A 16,640-nucleotide genomic window follows, 5' to 3' on the forward strand; every position below is an offset into this window, starting at 1 on the left:
TGAGAGATGGCCCGTGGTTAAGCACACTTGTTCCTGCAGAGGATGGCTCTCAGCACCTACACCTGCTGACAAGTATCTCAAACTCCAGCTCCAGAGGATCCAACCTCATCTCTGACCTCGCAGGCTCATGTATGCATGTGATGCACAGAGACAAGCTGGCACACGCAAATGCATGACAAATTAAAAATAACTCTTAAAAGAAAATGTAAAGCCAAAGGGTCACCTCCCATATAACACTTCTTGACCAAAAAAAAAAAGGTGTCTCTCTTCTAGCTACAATAAACCTGACACAAGCTGAATCATGTCGTTCCAAAATATCTACATTAAAGTCTTACCCCACAATGACTATTCGGGGGAAAAAAAGACTTTGCATATGCAGCAAATCAAGTACTGATAAGGTGATTCAGGAGGACTGTGCTGGCTAACTTAATGTCAACCTGACACAAACTAGAGTCATATGGAAAAGGAGACCTCAGCTGAGAAGATGTCCCTGGGAGACTGCCCATGAGCAGGCCAGGGGTGTTTTCTTAATTACTGTTTATGTGGGAGGGCAGATCTCTCTGGGCAGGCTGGTGGTGCTGGGTGCTGTAGGAAGCTGAGCAAGGCATAAGGAGCAGGACAAATCCCCTCCAGGCCTCTGAGTCAGGTCCCACCTCCAGATCTCTGCCTTAAGTTCCTCCCTGATGTCCATCATTGTTTTATCACAGCAATTTAAACCATAACTAAGACAAGGGTTCATCAAGACTGTGTCCTCACAAAAGGAGTCACTCACAGAAGCACCTCCACAGACCACCACATGAAGCTGAGGAGGGTGAGCAGCCACGGTTTCTACAAGCTATGAAACACCAAACCACCAGAATGTTAGCAAATGCACATGTGTGTATCCATATATGTACACAGGACTAGAGGTGGTGCCCTAACCCCTCCCCAAACCCTTAGTTTCCCTACAGAAGACAAACACTATTCATTTCATAACTAGAAACTTTTAGGGCATAGAATGAGCTAAGAAGAGAAAAAAGGAAAGACACAGTAAGGCACAGAGTAATTAAAATCAAAGGAGTGACTTTAGTAAGATTAAAGTAGGCCAAAACCAGGCAGCCTTTCCCATGCTGGGCAACCACTCTACCACTACCTAAAATAGTTGGTTATTTAAAAATACTAACTGTGCTGGGCAGTGGTAGCATACACCTTTAATCCCAGCACTCAGATGCAGAGACAGGTGAATATCTGAGTTTGAGACCAGCCTGGTCTACAGAGCAAATTCCAGCACAGCCAGCGCTATACAAAGAAACCCTGCCTCAAAAAATAAAAAATAAAAGTAAAAATAAAAATAAAGTAGGCCAAAGCTAATACCCTGTGATGTATTAAAAATGCAACAACAACTACAAGACAGAAACAAAAGCTAGTCTGGCTCTCTGTCACTCTTCTGCTGTAACCTTTGTCACTTACCTGGCGATGTTAACCACGTTGTCTGCCTTCTTCGTCCTAGGGTTAATTCCCTGCAAGAGCTGCTCCAGAGGCGAGACGATGAGAGCCAGCTGACTCTCTCTCAGAAGGTCCATGAAAAGGTTCTCCTTTTGCAGCGTGAGATTGAGAAGCGCGAGGCAATGCTGAACTGCTTTTTCCAGGTGCTTCTTTCCTGTACCCACAAATGAAGTCAGAATCTACATGTACTTAGAGAAAGCTTTAGTCTCAAAAAGTCTAGGTTTCTACAAGCTTTAAGAGCACCTTCCCAGCAGCTTCAGCCATAGAAAACCAGCTGCTTCTGTGCCTTCGGCTCCTCAGACATCAGCTTCCCCTGTACCTTTTCCGTTAGGGCAAACATTGTCAACCTTCCTCCCACAGCTGCACTGGAACATCTGTCCTCATGCTGTGCTGAGCAGCAAGCTATCGCGCTACTTCATGACTGTAGCTTTGCCACTATTATGGATAGCAATGTAAATATCTGATATCCAGGAGGGTATCCAGGATGTGACCCCTTAAGGGGTCATGACCCACAGGTTGAGAACCGCTGCTTTAGAGCAATGGCTCTCAGAGTAGGGTGAATTGTCCCCAGTGAGCATTTGACAATTCCTACAAACACTCTTATCCTTCCTAATAGGAAGGTGTAACTGGCACCTGGTGGACAGAAGCCTACAACATAGAGTACAGCACCCACAACAAAGAATTATCAGTAAACTGTCAACAGTGCTGAGAGTGAGGACTCAACTTCAAGTAAGACATAATCATTATAAAAATAAAAGCACTTGTAAGCAGAAGTGCAGCTCAGTGGTTAAGAGCACTCAGGGCTCTTGCAGAAGACCTGGGTTGCTTCTCAGCACCCAAACAGTAACTCACAACCAACTGAAACTTCAATTGCAGAAAATCTGACACCTTCTCCTGGCCTCCACAGGCACCAGGCACACACACAGCACATATACATATATTCAGGCAAACCATTTATACACATAGAATAAAAATAATCCTTACAAAGGTTTATTTTAAAGAAAATAAAGAAGCAAAAAATATAGTAAGAACCATCTAAAATCTCAAACTTTCAGATTTGACATGCTGGCCCAATTCTTTCTATAGCTTCTTCTCTGGGCACTGTATAGTTACAATGCAAAGTTTAGAGCCTGGCTTTTCTACTTTAGGTCACTGCCTCATTAGAGGCCAAACAGCATAGCAGTATGAAGCATGGGCTCCGGGGCTTAACTGCCCAGGGTCAAATCCCAGCTCTCAGTGTGAGCTCTTTGTGTGTCGTGTTGTAAAATGAAATACGATCTGCCACATGAGGGCTTCTGCGCAGATCAAGTGTGGCAAAACATATGCTGCGCTTTTACGAAGAAGCTGCATAGAAAGCACGGAACAAACAGTCACGACGATGACAGGAAGTGATGTTCACTGAACACTGTGAGCCAGACTCTGTAGCACATGTTTTCCTAAGTACCATGACTTCAGATTCAGAGCTTAGCATGTTAAAGATGTGAAAGCGATGAAGATCACTTGAATTACCTGAGAGGACCCCGCAAAGAGAGAGTCAGAACGAGCAAGTCTCTGTACTTCAGTCTATTTTCACTCCTACTGACTGAAAGTGCACTGTTAAATAAGATCCTATAGCACCAAAGAACTTCAGAGATCATCCCCAATACATTCCCCACTCACAAAAGATGAACTTGTCAACAGCTCTGAAGGCAGAGAGGCTTTCAGGCACATACCAGGGAAGGGACCATAGGTATCGAGCTGCTTCACTCCTTCTTCCAGTAAACTGAGGGCAAGTTCCAACATCGGTGACTCGTTCAGAAGATGATACATCAGACTAAAGCCAGGTGGCTTATAGGCTATAATTTCTTCTCCTAAAGAGGACACAGTCCAAAAGATGCTGAATAAGTATTGGCTTAAAACTATTTATTTGTGTATTTGTGTGTGTGTGTGTGTGTGTGTGTGTGTGTTTATTCAGAGAACAGGGTGTGTGTGTGTGTGGTGTGTGTGTTTATTCAGAGAACAGGTTGCAGTGGTCGTGTGTGTGTGTGTGTGTGTGTGTGTGTGTGTGTGTGTGTGTGTGTGTGTGTTCAGAGAACAAGTTGCAGCAGTCAGTGCTCTTCCACCATATATCCCAGGGATTGAATGTAGGGGTCAGTGAGGTTATTGCAGATCCACTGCCTATAGGATTAATGGCCACCTTACTACTGGCTCCTCAATTACAAGTTTTGTTACACCCTTTGTTTTGTGAAATGTAACTTCAAATCACAGCCAGAGACACAAACCAATAAGGTAGCAAAACCACAAGGGAATTTCTGATGTGCACATGGGAGCCAGAACCCACTATCAACAAGTGAACCCAGCAAAGGAATTATAATCTGAGTACTTAAACTTCTACTCAGTAAAATTCTATTTTCTCTCTTGAACAGAACATGATTAAAACAATAAAACAAAGATTAAATTCTAATTTAGCTCATAAATTTTAACTTGCATTTGTATTTTAATGACTAAATCATAAATACTTTGAAAAAGGATGGAATTAAATTACCTTGCAGCTCCACAAACTGATCTACGAAGTCTTCCAGCTGAGGCTCATAATCTCTCAGCAGCTTATGAAACACTTCCAAGACAACCTCAGCAACTTCCCACTAGAGGAAAAACAAGTATTTCAGGAATAATCAACAGCCCAAGGTGGGAACTTTTATTCCCTTTATTTTGCTCTCCAGAAAAGACGTGAAGTCTCTTGTCAACTAATCTATGCAAAACAATCTTAATTCACTTTGTTTCGTTTTGTCAAACATAACAGATGGTATTTTCCAGGAAAAAAAAAATATTTTTTTAAATATTAAGAAGTATCTCTACAGCCAAAATTTGAGCTCATTTTCAAGTTTTAGGTATTTAGCATCTAGCCATGTTCACTTTAATTACACAATACCAGAGTTCTCTAAAAGTCAAATATTTCACATTTTCTCTAAGAAGTTCGTGCAAACTTCAGCACAGCGACTGAATCCCTCAGATCACACGGCTCAGCGGCAAACACGCTCAGACCAGGGCTCTCCGCCCAACAACTGCAGTCAAAATGCCCCGAATGAGCACATGATTATCATCTCATTGTTAAAGACAAACTTAAAAAACACGTATATCCAGCTATATATACACATCAAAGTTTAAGCTCTGCTCTAAAATCACCGCACAGGGTATTTTGTTACATAGTTCACTACTTCTGTGGTGCTGCAGCCTGAGCTCCGGCTGTACATGCAAGACCGTTACTCTACCACAGCACAGCGGCAGCCCCACTGCCAAGTCTGGCAATACCTGGCTTTACACTACAAGCAGGTGCTTTTAAACAATCATTAAAGCATGCAATTTTATCAGGGCTAAGTTTTGGAATACTGTGGCCTTTTTGAATTTTCAAGACTAAGGCATTATCACATAATAAATTTGAAGAATGTGAATTCTACTACCTCTAATACTCATGAGTATTTATCTCAACCCAAAGCCATGTTTTCATGAAAATACAGTTAAGATACAGTTACCAAGTTAAACTGAAGAAAACTTCAAATAAAAAGCATTCTAAAACCTGACAAGAACTTTTCGAGAAAATAAAATAGTGGTAGCAGAGAAAGCAGCAGTGTTGTAGGGACAGCGTCATATGAGCAAAAGTATCTGGGAAGAGCGTGGCTGCCTAGTGCTCCAAACACCAGTCATTATGACCTTATAAGGAAAGGGCAAATAGGACATTTAAAACAAGTACAAAAAAAAATGTCAAAAATTTTTGTTAAATAAACAAAAATAAAAACAAAAAACTGTTAGCCAGGTACAGTGGCAACGCCTGTAGTCCCAGCACAAGGAGGGAGAGGCAGGTGGATCTCTGAGTTCGTTCGAGGCCAGCCTGGTCTGCAAAACAAGACCAGGACAGCCAAGGCTACACAGAAAAACCCTGTCTCAAAAAACCAAAACAAACAAACAAAACAAAAAAACCCCGTCATGATCCAGCATGCACTGCTCGTCTGAAGTGACGTGTTATGAAGCATGGTTGCTATTATTACAAAAACACAGTGAATCAGACTGTCCCAGATAGATACAAGGAATGGATTCTGTGCAGCAATCTACAAGCCAGCTTTTTAAAAGTAAAACTTCGTAATTACTTGAAATCTCTGCCAGGCGGTGGTGGTGCCCTCTTTTAATCCCAGCACTCGGGAGGCAGAGGCAGCTGGATCTCTGTGAGTTCAAGGCCAGCCTGGTCTACAAAGCGAGTCCAGGATACTGAAGGCTACACAGAGAGACCCTGTCTCGAAAAACCAAAAAGAAATCTCCATGATGGTATATGACAAAGAATACAAAACAGCATAAGGGTTTTTTTTTTTCTTTTTTGAGACAGGGTTTCTCTGTGTAGCCCTGGCTATCCTGAAACCTGCTTAGTAGATCAGGCTGGCCTCGAACTCACAGAGATCCATGTGGCTCTGGCTCCTGAAGTACTGGGATTAAAGTCTTCTGCCACCATTACCCAGACTGTAAAGTAGTCTTTCTAATGTTACTTAAATGTGTTCAAGAAAAAGAAAAAAAAAAGACTAGAAATTACTATTTTTCATTTTGTAACAAGGTTAAGGGGTGATATTTCTTATGCTCTGAATTGTCCGATATTAGCATAAACTGAATTATTTTTATAATCATTAATATAACAAAACATTCAACAGCTAAAAAAAAAAAACCCAGCAAACCAATAAAGCAGAAATGTTCCTATAAACCATATTCAAGGACATTCTGTGAGATAATAAACAATGCTACAAACTAAAGTGAACTACATAAGAACCTGGAAGGGTCTCTTACATAGCTTAGTGGTTATGAGCTTGGATCTGAAGACAGAGTCCTAGGTTCAAATCCTGGTCCTGGAACTTAGGCAAGTTCCTTAACTTTGCTAAGCCTCCATCTGTAAAATTGGAACATTAATAGCACCTGCCTCGAGGTAATACTAGAATTACATAAAATGAGGACACACAATGAGCTCAGTGGTGTGTAGGAATAGAGCCAAGCTGTGCATAAACAGCACTGCCCTCAGCATTCACCCACGGTAGCTAAGTCCACCAGTTCATACCAGCTTCCCTCTGGGTAAATAATCCACAACCTAGAACTGCTAATAGAAGTAGATAGGCTTGGGCTGGAGAGATGGCTTAGAGGTTAAGAGCACTAGACTGCTCCTCCAGAGATCCTGAGTTCAATTCCCAGCAACCACATGGTGGCTCACAACCATCTATACTGTGATCTGGTGCCCTCTTCTGGCCTGCAGGTGTTCGTGCAGGCAGAACACTGTATACATAAAAAAATAATAAATAAATAAATCTTTAAAAAAAAAGATTAAAAAAAAAAAAAAAGTAGATAGGCTTGAACTGATGGAATTCCCAGCTAAAAGCATCCCATGTGTTTCTAACAAAGGTGGAAAGGTTTTAATTCAATTTTAGTAAACCTGCTCAATTAAGACTTGGTGAGATCGTGTCTCTAAGTGTTAAAGGACTGACTGTGAATTCTTATCAGAAATCTCCTGCCACTGATCATTAAAATGTGTCTTGATTTTCATGACCAAATTTATTTGTAAGATACATGAATTAATCCAAGCAGGAATAAGAAAATTAGGACTATGAACTTAACTAACTTCCATAAGCCAAACTGAATTTGTAGCCCCTTACACCTTGGATGGTAGAAGTGACAGTTAAAAGGAGAAAATGGTTTACTGTGAATAACCTTTTCAGCTGCTCTCCGGTAAGCTCTTGTACGGAATCGGAGAAACACAGAGTCTCTGAGGAACTGCAAGTAAGGATCAAAGCCAGGAGGGCGCAGGCCAGCGCCCAGATTGGAGGGGAAGGAGCTCTCCACCAGGGTGCTGATCAGCTGGCAGAAGGCCCGGGTCAGGGGGTACTCCTCACAGCGAGACTCTATTTCATTGAGTTCAACCTTCAAAGAAAAGAAGAAAGAAAATAAGCAACATGAAATTACTAACTATGAAATGAAAGCATTTTGCCAATACTAAGTCTCTAGCAGTGACCTACCACCACAGAAAAGGAACAAATGCTACCATTTTCTGCCACCTGGCAGAAAAGACACTGAAATGAATCCATCTAAATGAGTGAAAAGAATTTCAAATTTTCACATACTATGGCAACCCTGAAATAAAAGATTTTTACATGCTTCTTTTAAAAAAAGGGAGACAGCATACCAACTGGTTATACATAGGAGTGACATTAATATAGACTGAGCATGTTATATTTAGGAATATACATACATATATACACATTATATGTACACACACATACACATACATACATACATATATGAATGTAACACTAATTAATAAAAAAAGGTGATGAATTTGAGCAAAGAGGAGTATATGGAAGTGTTTAGAGAGAGGAAAGGAAAGAGTAATGATGTAATTATAATCTCAAAAGTAAGAGAAAAAGGAGAGGGCACAGTGAGATGGCTCAGTGGGTAAGGGTGCTTGCTGCCAAGTCCGAGGATAGGAATCTGGTAGCCTGAATCTACATCACAAGACAGAACTGACAACTAAAAATACTGCTGACCTCTACTGACATGTTATGGCATGTGCCACCTTCCTGCAAGGTAAATAAATAAATATAACAAACAAATAAAAAGAAAGGAGAACAGAAATAATTTCTCGCACTGGGGGGTGGTAGCACATGAATCATTATCCCAATACGTAGAAATTTGAGGGAAAAGAGCTATCGGAAGCTCAAGGTCAGCCGGAGCTACAAAGCAAGACATTATCTCAAACCAAACATTAAACTCTCACCCAAGTTCACTAACCTAATTACAATCCCAATAAAGACTTTTCAATTTGGCCAGGCACGATGGTGCACGCCTGTAATCCCAGCACTCAGGGAGGCAGAGACAGGCAGATCTCTGTGTGTTCGAGGCCAGCCTGGTCTACAAAGTGAGTCTAGGACAGCCAAGGCTACACATATACACATAAAAACCTTGTCCCGAAAAAGCAAAATAAATAAATAAAAGACTTTCAATTCAGACGGCTGCCATGTGACATCTTTTTTCCAACTCTGAATATAGTTTCTATCATGGCTTCATCTCAGAATTAACAAGATGGCACAGTGGGCAAAGACGCTTGTCTCCAAGCCTGACAACTCTGAGTGTGCTGTCTAGTATCTCAAAGAGAACTGACTCCCCAAGGTTACCCTCTGACCGCCACACACATACCACGGCACATGTGGGCTTAGGCACACACATGCCTAAGTGCATATATAAAATAACGATAAAAATAGCTTTATCTCTATATCAGCACTTTAAATAAATAAAAACCTCCAAAAGCAAATACAGTAAATTTAAAAATTACAGAAACTCAGTAGTCTACAAGTAACTTTTCCCAATCTTCTGGCATTACTGTAGGAGTGAATGTCATGCTGGAACTAAAAGGGAAAGCCTTACCTCAATACCAATAGCTTGCCTCTGGCTTGGAGCCCTGACAGTCTGCAGGATCTGGAAGTAAAAAGAAATTGCATGTCAGTGAGCAGCAACGGCCACCGAACGATACACCCCTCCCCCACCACTCACAGGCTTCACTCCGGCACCAGTGAGCACCCAGGAGCCCCTGGGCAATGTTTAGTAGCAGCTCTGGCACTCAGGATTTTTGATTTTGTAAAGTACAGGAAATTCCTAAATTTTAAGAGCACACAATTTACTTTTCTCTGCAAATTCCACTCAGATACTCTGGAATTTGCTCTTGAAAAGCATTTATAGGTTGAAACCTCACCATTGTTCAAGACACTCATCTGTACATAATCAATCTTACTTAACCAAGAAATGAGGTTAAGGCTAGGTAAGTCTGCAATAAGGGGCTCTTCCTGACCAGGCCCAGCCCTTTGGTGATCTACGGTGTAGTAAACCACATTATTCATGAGACTTAACTCTCCTAGAAGTCAAGGGTGCACTACACTTGGTAAGAACACCTGAACCCATCACACCAGGAAGCGGCAAGCACACAGGCCTATATAAGGGTTCACTGGGAACCAGGAGCGCCCTCAGCCTCAGCCTGTCAGCATACAGCAATCGCATTAATTAACTTTTAATGGTTATTCTCACCATCAGGATACACAACTGGAAAAATCTAGTTTAGAGGCCTCTGCTACTGGGAAATGGCTGTTGTATGAAAAATGAAAAAGAACCACAGGCTCAGGCGGGGCGTGGTGGTGCACACCTTTAATCCCAGCACTCAGGAGGCAGAGGCAGGCAAATCACTATAAGTTCAAGGCCAGCTTGGTCTACAGAGTGAGTCTAGGACAGCCAAGGCTACACAGAGAGACCCTGTCTTGAAAAACCAAACAAATAAACAAAAGAGGAACCACAGGCTCCCTTCTATCGTATTACCTCTGAGACAAATGATACTCTGCTTAAGCACCTCCCTAGAGGTAGTGCTATAAACAGCAGTTCTCAACGTGTGGGTCACGACCCCTTCAAGGGTCAAACAACCCCTCCACCTGGTCACATACCAGAAGTTTACATTACAATTCATAAAGCAGCAAAATTACAGTTATGAAATAGCAACAAAAATAATTTTATGGTTGGGGACACCCCAACATGAGGAGATACACAGATAGAGATAGAGATAGAGATAAGAGTTATAGATGTGTGTGTGTGGTTGTTTGGTTTTTGTTTTTGTTTTCCTGACAGAGCCTCTGTGTAGCCTTGGCTATCTGAGACTCACTTTATAGACCAGGCTGGCCTCGAACTCACAACAATCTGCCTGCCTCTGCCTCCCGAAGTGCTGAGATTAAAGACGTATGCCACCACGCCCAGCGAGGAGCTATATTTTATTTTATTTTATATTTATTTACTTTTATGTATATGAGTGCTGTATCTGCATGTATGCCTGCATGCCAGAAGAGGGCATCAGATCCCATTATGGATGGTTTGTGAGTCACCATGTGGTTGCTAGGAACTGAACTCAGGGCCTCTGGAAGAGCAGACAGTACTCTGAACCACTGTGCCATCTCTCCAGCCCCCAGGAACTATATTTTAAAGGGTTGCAAAATCAAGAAGGCTGAGAACCACAGCTGTAAGACATAATCTTTCCACTTTATCACAAAGAGAATAACAATACTTAACGGAAAAATTACAAAAGAGCTGACTTTTAGAAAAAGACAACTCAGAGAGATGTCCAATGCCGTGCAGCCCTTAAACTTCCCCTCTATGACGGTCTAAGTGGATAAAGTCAAGGGTCCCTGCTCCTGCACTTCCACTCATGCCCAAAGCTCCTGAGCCTTTCTGTCCACTAGCCAGTCATCAGCTCATGGGAAACCTTTGTACAACTATCAAACAGCTGCACCGCCCTTTAGTGGGAAAACCAAGATAACAGAAAGCTACATAAATACTTCACTCTCCTAGTTTTGGGCAGGAAGAGCACAAGGAAAAAAACAGTATGAAAAACATGAATGTCTATTTCCTGCATTTAATGAGTACAGGTATGTCTGAAGGCTTCCGTTAACTAGCCCAGTCTCAAGAGACAACGGTAGCAATCTGCCACACAAGTAGTATCTTCTCATCTTGGGAAATAAGAACTTTAGAGGTACTTGAAGAACCTATCATTGGTAGTGAGGTTGTGAACTGAGCCAGGAAAATAACCTAGGACCACCGGTTTCTCATGCTATGTTTGGCTCTCAAGTCCTAACATGGAAAGCCCCTAGAATACCGTAAATTTCAGTAAGATGCTCTTGCTTCTGCAGTATTACCCATCATCCTCCAAATTATACAGAGAAGGGATCTCACGGCACTACCTGAGTGTACTCCAACGACTGCCAAAGTGAAGCGGCAACTTCAGGAGACTTTCCAAAAGCTGCAAGCGTCTTCAGCAGCTCGGCTTTGAGGACTGGGGGAATACTACACTGCAGGAGCCCCAGAATCACCACGACAGGTGTCCACTGAGGATGTTCACAGAGCGCCAAGCGAGCGTTTTCACTCTGAGATTTGAACACAAAACAACAAGAAAGTTATTTTATTCATTTATCTAGGCTTTTCTGTTTTATGACAATAGCTCTTGCTATGCTCCCCAAACTGGTCTCCAGCACCCCTGCCCTTTATTTTAAAGGTTTCTCAAGACAGGGTTTCTCTGTGTAGCCCTAGCTGTCCTGGACTCACCTTATAGACCAGGCTGGCCTTGAACTCACAAGAGATCCACCTGGCCGAGTGCTGGGATTACAGGTGTGCGCCACTGAGCCCAGCTGATCTCCAACCCCATGAACTCAAGCTGCCCTCCTGACCAGATGTGAATATAGCTACCCACTACCAAGTCATGGGGGGGGGGGGGCGGTGATCAGCAATACACTGTACTGGCTGTAAACATTTAATACATATTTGAAGCTATTGGTAAATTAAATTGGATCACTAGTTTGATCATGGAAAGAATGAAATATACATTTCAAAGAACTTCTTTGGCAGACCCAGCAACAGAAAATACTACTACAAAGAGATAAATGGTCTACCAGGGTGACGTAAGCTCAATGGTCTACCAGGGTGACGTAAGCTCAATGGTCTACCAGGGTGACGTAAGCTCAATGGTCTACCAGGGTGACGTAAGCTCAATGGTCTACCAGGGTGACGTAAACTCAATGGTCTACCAGGGTGACGTAAGCTCAATGGCCTACCAGGGTGACGTAAGCTCAATGGTCTACCAGGGTGACGTAAGTCTCAGCCACTTTCCAGTCCATTCTAGAACAACGTAGTACTATTATACTAAAATACATCTAATTCATTAATGAGTCAAGAAATACCTTTTCTTTTTGAGGAAAAAAATGAAATATTTTATCAAAGATTACTTCATTTTATTTCAGTAAGATATTTTAATAAATTTAAATTTTTTAATGCACAGTAACATCAAACATGATTAGAAAAATCAAAACCCTAGAAAATACATTTTTATATTCCAGACAAAATGTGAACCTGAGCAGTTCATTTTTCTCTCGTGATCAATGAGGAGTTCTAAGCTGTGAAAAGTATGTACTGAAGAGAGAACTAATTTTGTAGAAGCAACTAAAATGATTCAGTAAGAACCGTAGCTTTCTTTTTAATGAAAACTATTCTTTCCACACACACACATAGACCAACTCCCATGACTGCCTCAGAGCCTCTGCCAGCTGCCTTCTAGAGGAGTGCACACACACTGACCCTCACCTTCCTCGCCTTTCTTACATGCTCAGCTGTAAGGTTTAAACTAAGATTACGCAAGCAAGCAGAATTAGCATAAATTCTAGCCTCTAAAGTCTAAAAACCAAGCGCATAAGGATGAATGCTATGTATGTTCTCAGTGTATCACTCATAAACATTACTCACTTAAAGAAAATGCCTGGCATGGTGGCGCATGCCTGTAATCCCAGCACTCAGGAGGCAGAGGCAGGCTCTGTGAGTTCGAGGCCAGCCTGGTCTACAAACCAAGTCCAGCACAGCCCAGGCTACACAGAGAAACTGTCTCGAAAAACCAGAAGAGAAAAAGAAGATGCTTAGCCACCACGCATGTTGCTGCGCATGGGCTACCTACCCAAGTAATGATGGTAGACGTGAGCTGCAGAAAAGCAACCAGCCCGTCCTGCTCCTTCTGGGTGATGCCGCGGGAAGGAAGGTGACGGTACTGGACACTATCTGCACTTGGCAGGTCCTTTCGGAGATGCTCATGGTACAGCAATAAGGAGTGAAAGAAATGCTCCCAGGAAACAGGGCTGCCGCCTGCTCCCTGAATGTTTTCAACTAAAAGTAAGAGCAACACAGAGTTTTATTTTAAAAACTGCATATTTAGGGCTCACAGGTAGAATACTGCCTACTCCATGCGAGGCTCTAGGACCAATCACAAGCCTTACAACAACAAAAAATCTGGTTGTTTGCTTGGAACCTGAAAGTAATTTAAATTATACTGACTTTTGTTTGTCTTTGTTTTAGCAGACAATCAATCTGTCGTGCTGAAAGGGATCAGAATCCCTCTGGGTTCATTTTTTGCTCAGACCTGAGGATGGGGTGGTGTCCATGTAAACATAAGTGACTCTGCATGCCACTTAACTGTTTCCTAGCCAGGAGTTCTCCTGTTGTCACCTTTATTTAAAAAAAAAAAAAAAAAAAGGCTGAACTTGGAAAAAAAAAAGGGTTGAACTTGAATTCTCAGAAAAAGGTAGCTACAGCCTAATTCTATAAATTAAAATACTCCATTTCATACTAAGCTTTGCTGGGCAGAGCACCACAAATAGCATAACCAGGCCCCAACAGAGTAGCCAATACGCTGGCTTGGGAGCCAGGAAGATCTGTTTTAATCATGGCTCCTCCAACTTGTCGCCATGGGTATATTAAAACTTAACTTCTTCAAACCTCATTTTTTTTCACATATAAAAGTGAAAATAAAAATATGTACCCCAAACAGCAGACATTTTGTTTCTTTTCCCTTTTGGCAGTGTATCTGACTGAACCAGACCTGAGTCTGAAAATTAGTAATGAGAAAACAAGTAAGTATGAGGATAAATTACAGAAATCAAATTTAGCTGTGCATGACGGCCTATTCCTGTAACTCTCATACTCTGAAGGCTGAGGCAGGACGATGATGACAGCCTGGGCTTTAGAGTGAGTACTAAGACAGTTTAAGCTAGGAGTGAGACCTCATCTCAAACAAAATAGAACAAAACAAAAATCAAACTTCCGTTGCAAGGAAATACACTTTGGTCTTATGTACAGATGTTTTCTTGAAAAATCACATATATTGGTTCAGACTTGTTACACTTAATTATATTTAACAAAAACAAATAGCAAAAATCTGAGACCATAATCAAAGCATTACCATGCACTAAAAAAATCATCAGTGTAATTCTTTCCCTCAGTTATTATAAATGCAGTTTGCACCTATGGTGGAATCTACACAGTAGTATACCGAACTCAATAGTGTAAGAACAAATTTAACATGCAGACTGTTCTTACCGTGACTACTACCATTGACTTTGAGAAGGCTAAAACAGTAGTGGGCACACTGAGGCCCATTGGCCAAGCCCTGGAGCATTTTTAAATAAGGAATATAAATAGTTGGCGGCAACAGATCTCCCATTTGTCTAACAAACTTTGACAAGACAACCTGAAAATAAGAGAAAAAAAAGTTTATAGGAAATTTATCTTAACTTTAAGGCAAATTGGACTAGCTATAAAAACTAAAACTCAGTACTATGATTCAGTTTATTGCCATAAAAAAAAAGTAGCTGCTATTTTATGAAAAATTATCGTTTGTTATTAGCGATTTAAGACAATTAAGCTGGGCAGTGGTGGCACAGGCCTTTAATCCCAGCAGGTGCTTAGAGGACAGGAGAGTCTTCAGATTGCTGGATCTGCAGTTGTGAGCCATCTGACATGGGTGCTGGGAAGTGAATTCTGGTCCTCTGGAAGAGCAGCAAGCACTCTTAACTGCAGAGCCATGGTGCCATCCCACAAATACTCTCACTTTTTAACTATGTAAAACTAAAAGTATTTACAGATACCTGGAAATTATTGTGATCTGTTAGGTATAAAATAGTTTTAAAATACTGTGGGAAAAATATCCTTATTTCTAAGAAAAAAAAAACATTGAGAAGCTGCACATTGCTTGCTTTAAAACATCCCTCAAGATACAAGTGTAGTTACAGAACTATATCAACTTGCAATAATAAAACTAGGGCACTGGTAATCCATTATAATTATTCTATCTTGCATATTAACCTTTGAAAGCTTTAATATATCCTTCTTTGACATATTTTTCTACATGAGGAAAAAGCTAAAACAATAAATATAAGAAATATAGTAAAAATAAAGGGGAGGCATTGATTCTAGCCTCCAAGAAGGGGAGAATGAATTTACAGCATTCAAGTTTCTAAAACTGAAATCCCAGAAGGAGGAATTCTGACATAACAGTCCTTTGTATTTCCTTTTGTCCATTATAGTACAGCAAGTACAAGACAGAAAAGATGGGTTTTTATCTACATATATGGAGACTCCCAGGCACAATGTCGTCAGCCATGACCTCTATGTATACTAGTTATTGTCACATCTATAAAGGATGACTATACCAAAAACATCTCAAGCAAGCAGTGTATAATGGCACTAGGAGCTCTTCCACCGCTAATAATTTGTCACGTGTCTAGTATGTAATAAAAGGCTGACTATATCAATCAGTCAGTATGAATAAAGGGCTGATGTCAAACTGATGGATTCAAATTTTCTTAAATACAAGAGGAAAAGCAATAATTTCTAAGTAATTTATTGCCTGTGTTCAAAACTCAATGACCAAATCAGAGGAAAAAAATAAAAACCTAAAAACCTCACCTGGCGCTGAGGGGGTCGCTGATGAGCCACTCCCAGATAGGAGCCCATGATCGTGGGAGTCTGGAGAGGCTCTGAAGGACACCAGTACTCTAGAGCAAGCTCCAAATGAAAAGGGTTTTTTTTATATAGCTCACCAATCTGCAGAGAATAAGCAAAAACTATGGAGAAATGTTTACAACAATAAAGTTACAGAAGTAAAAAAGTACATTAGTATTGAATTCTTTTGCTAAAATTTTCCAAACAAAGTTCAAGAAAAAAATGGAACAGAAAAGAAATTCAAAACAAAACAAAACTCTCCAACAGAATGACTTACCAGGAGCATTAAGTGCTCCAGGTCCCTTCTGAGTGAAATCGGGGGCTCGTTACCCATCTGTATACTCATGTGAATCATTCGAGCATCTTCATCCGCCCGATTCTTCAGCTGCTTCACCTATTATATGCATTAAGAGACACTTAGTATAAATATCATAGGGACTGGCTAACAACGAAGTAAAGAAATTAAGTAACTAAGAGTTACTATGTATAAGAAAACATCACTTAATACTTGTGTTATTTTAACAACATGAAAAATATGCTAGAAATTTCACTAAAATGTTAAAATTATAATATCGTAAGGCTTAGTCAGGGAGATGGTTCAATGGGTAGAAATGCCTGAGCCCAGCCTGCCAACCACAGACTGCAGAAAGAACCAACTCTACAGGTTGTCCTGATGTTTACTCTATCCTGCCCACCATGACATGCTCAAGCCATACAGATACACACACACAACAAATAAAAAAGAAAGGAAGGAAGAAACCACAGACTTCTTCACCTTCTAGAAGTTGCGATTATTCGTTTCTCAATAG

The 16,640-nt window shown here is 41.0% G+C and overlaps 1 protein-coding gene and 1 long non-coding RNA gene across 6 annotated transcripts in view; one reads left to right on the forward strand and one right to left on the reverse strand.

Annotated features, from left to right (window-relative positions):
• The window catches only part of NUP205 (nucleoporin 205), a 68,373-nt gene that overhangs the window by 34,433 nt on the left and 17,300 nt on the right, over positions 1-16,640 (reverse strand). For all 5 annotated transcript variants that reach the window (XM_084787622.1, XM_084787623.1, XM_084787625.1 and 2 more), the window contains exons 9-18: positions 16,109-16,225; positions 15,796-15,933; positions 14,428-14,578; positions 13,013-13,218; positions 11,256-11,438; positions 8,911-8,961; positions 7,201-7,410; positions 4,010-4,109; positions 3,198-3,335; positions 1,450-1,639 (exon numbers count right to left, since the gene is read on the reverse strand). In XM_084787622.1, coding sequence (XP_084643748.1) covers positions 1,450-1,639; positions 3,198-3,335; positions 4,010-4,109; positions 7,201-7,410; positions 8,911-8,961; positions 11,256-11,438; positions 13,013-13,218; positions 14,428-14,578; positions 15,796-15,933; positions 16,109-16,225 — 1,484 coding nt within the window. The remainder of the gene's footprint in view (positions 1-1,449; positions 1,640-3,197; positions 3,336-4,009; positions 4,110-7,200; positions 7,411-8,910; positions 8,962-11,255; positions 11,439-13,012; positions 13,219-14,427; positions 14,579-15,795; positions 15,934-16,108; positions 16,226-16,640) is intronic.
• On the forward strand, positions 3,391-3,542 carry LOC311600658. Its single transcript, XR_014780306.1, has 2 exons — positions 3,391-3,453; positions 3,495-3,542. It is a non-coding gene; the product is annotated as an uncharacterized lncRNA (long non-coding RNA).

The sequence above is a fragment of the Acomys minous genome, assembly GCF_964271855.1.
Source record: "Acomys minous genome assembly, chromosome: 6".
Taxonomy (NCBI): Eukaryota; Metazoa; Chordata; class Mammalia; order Rodentia; family Muridae; genus Acomys; species Acomys minous.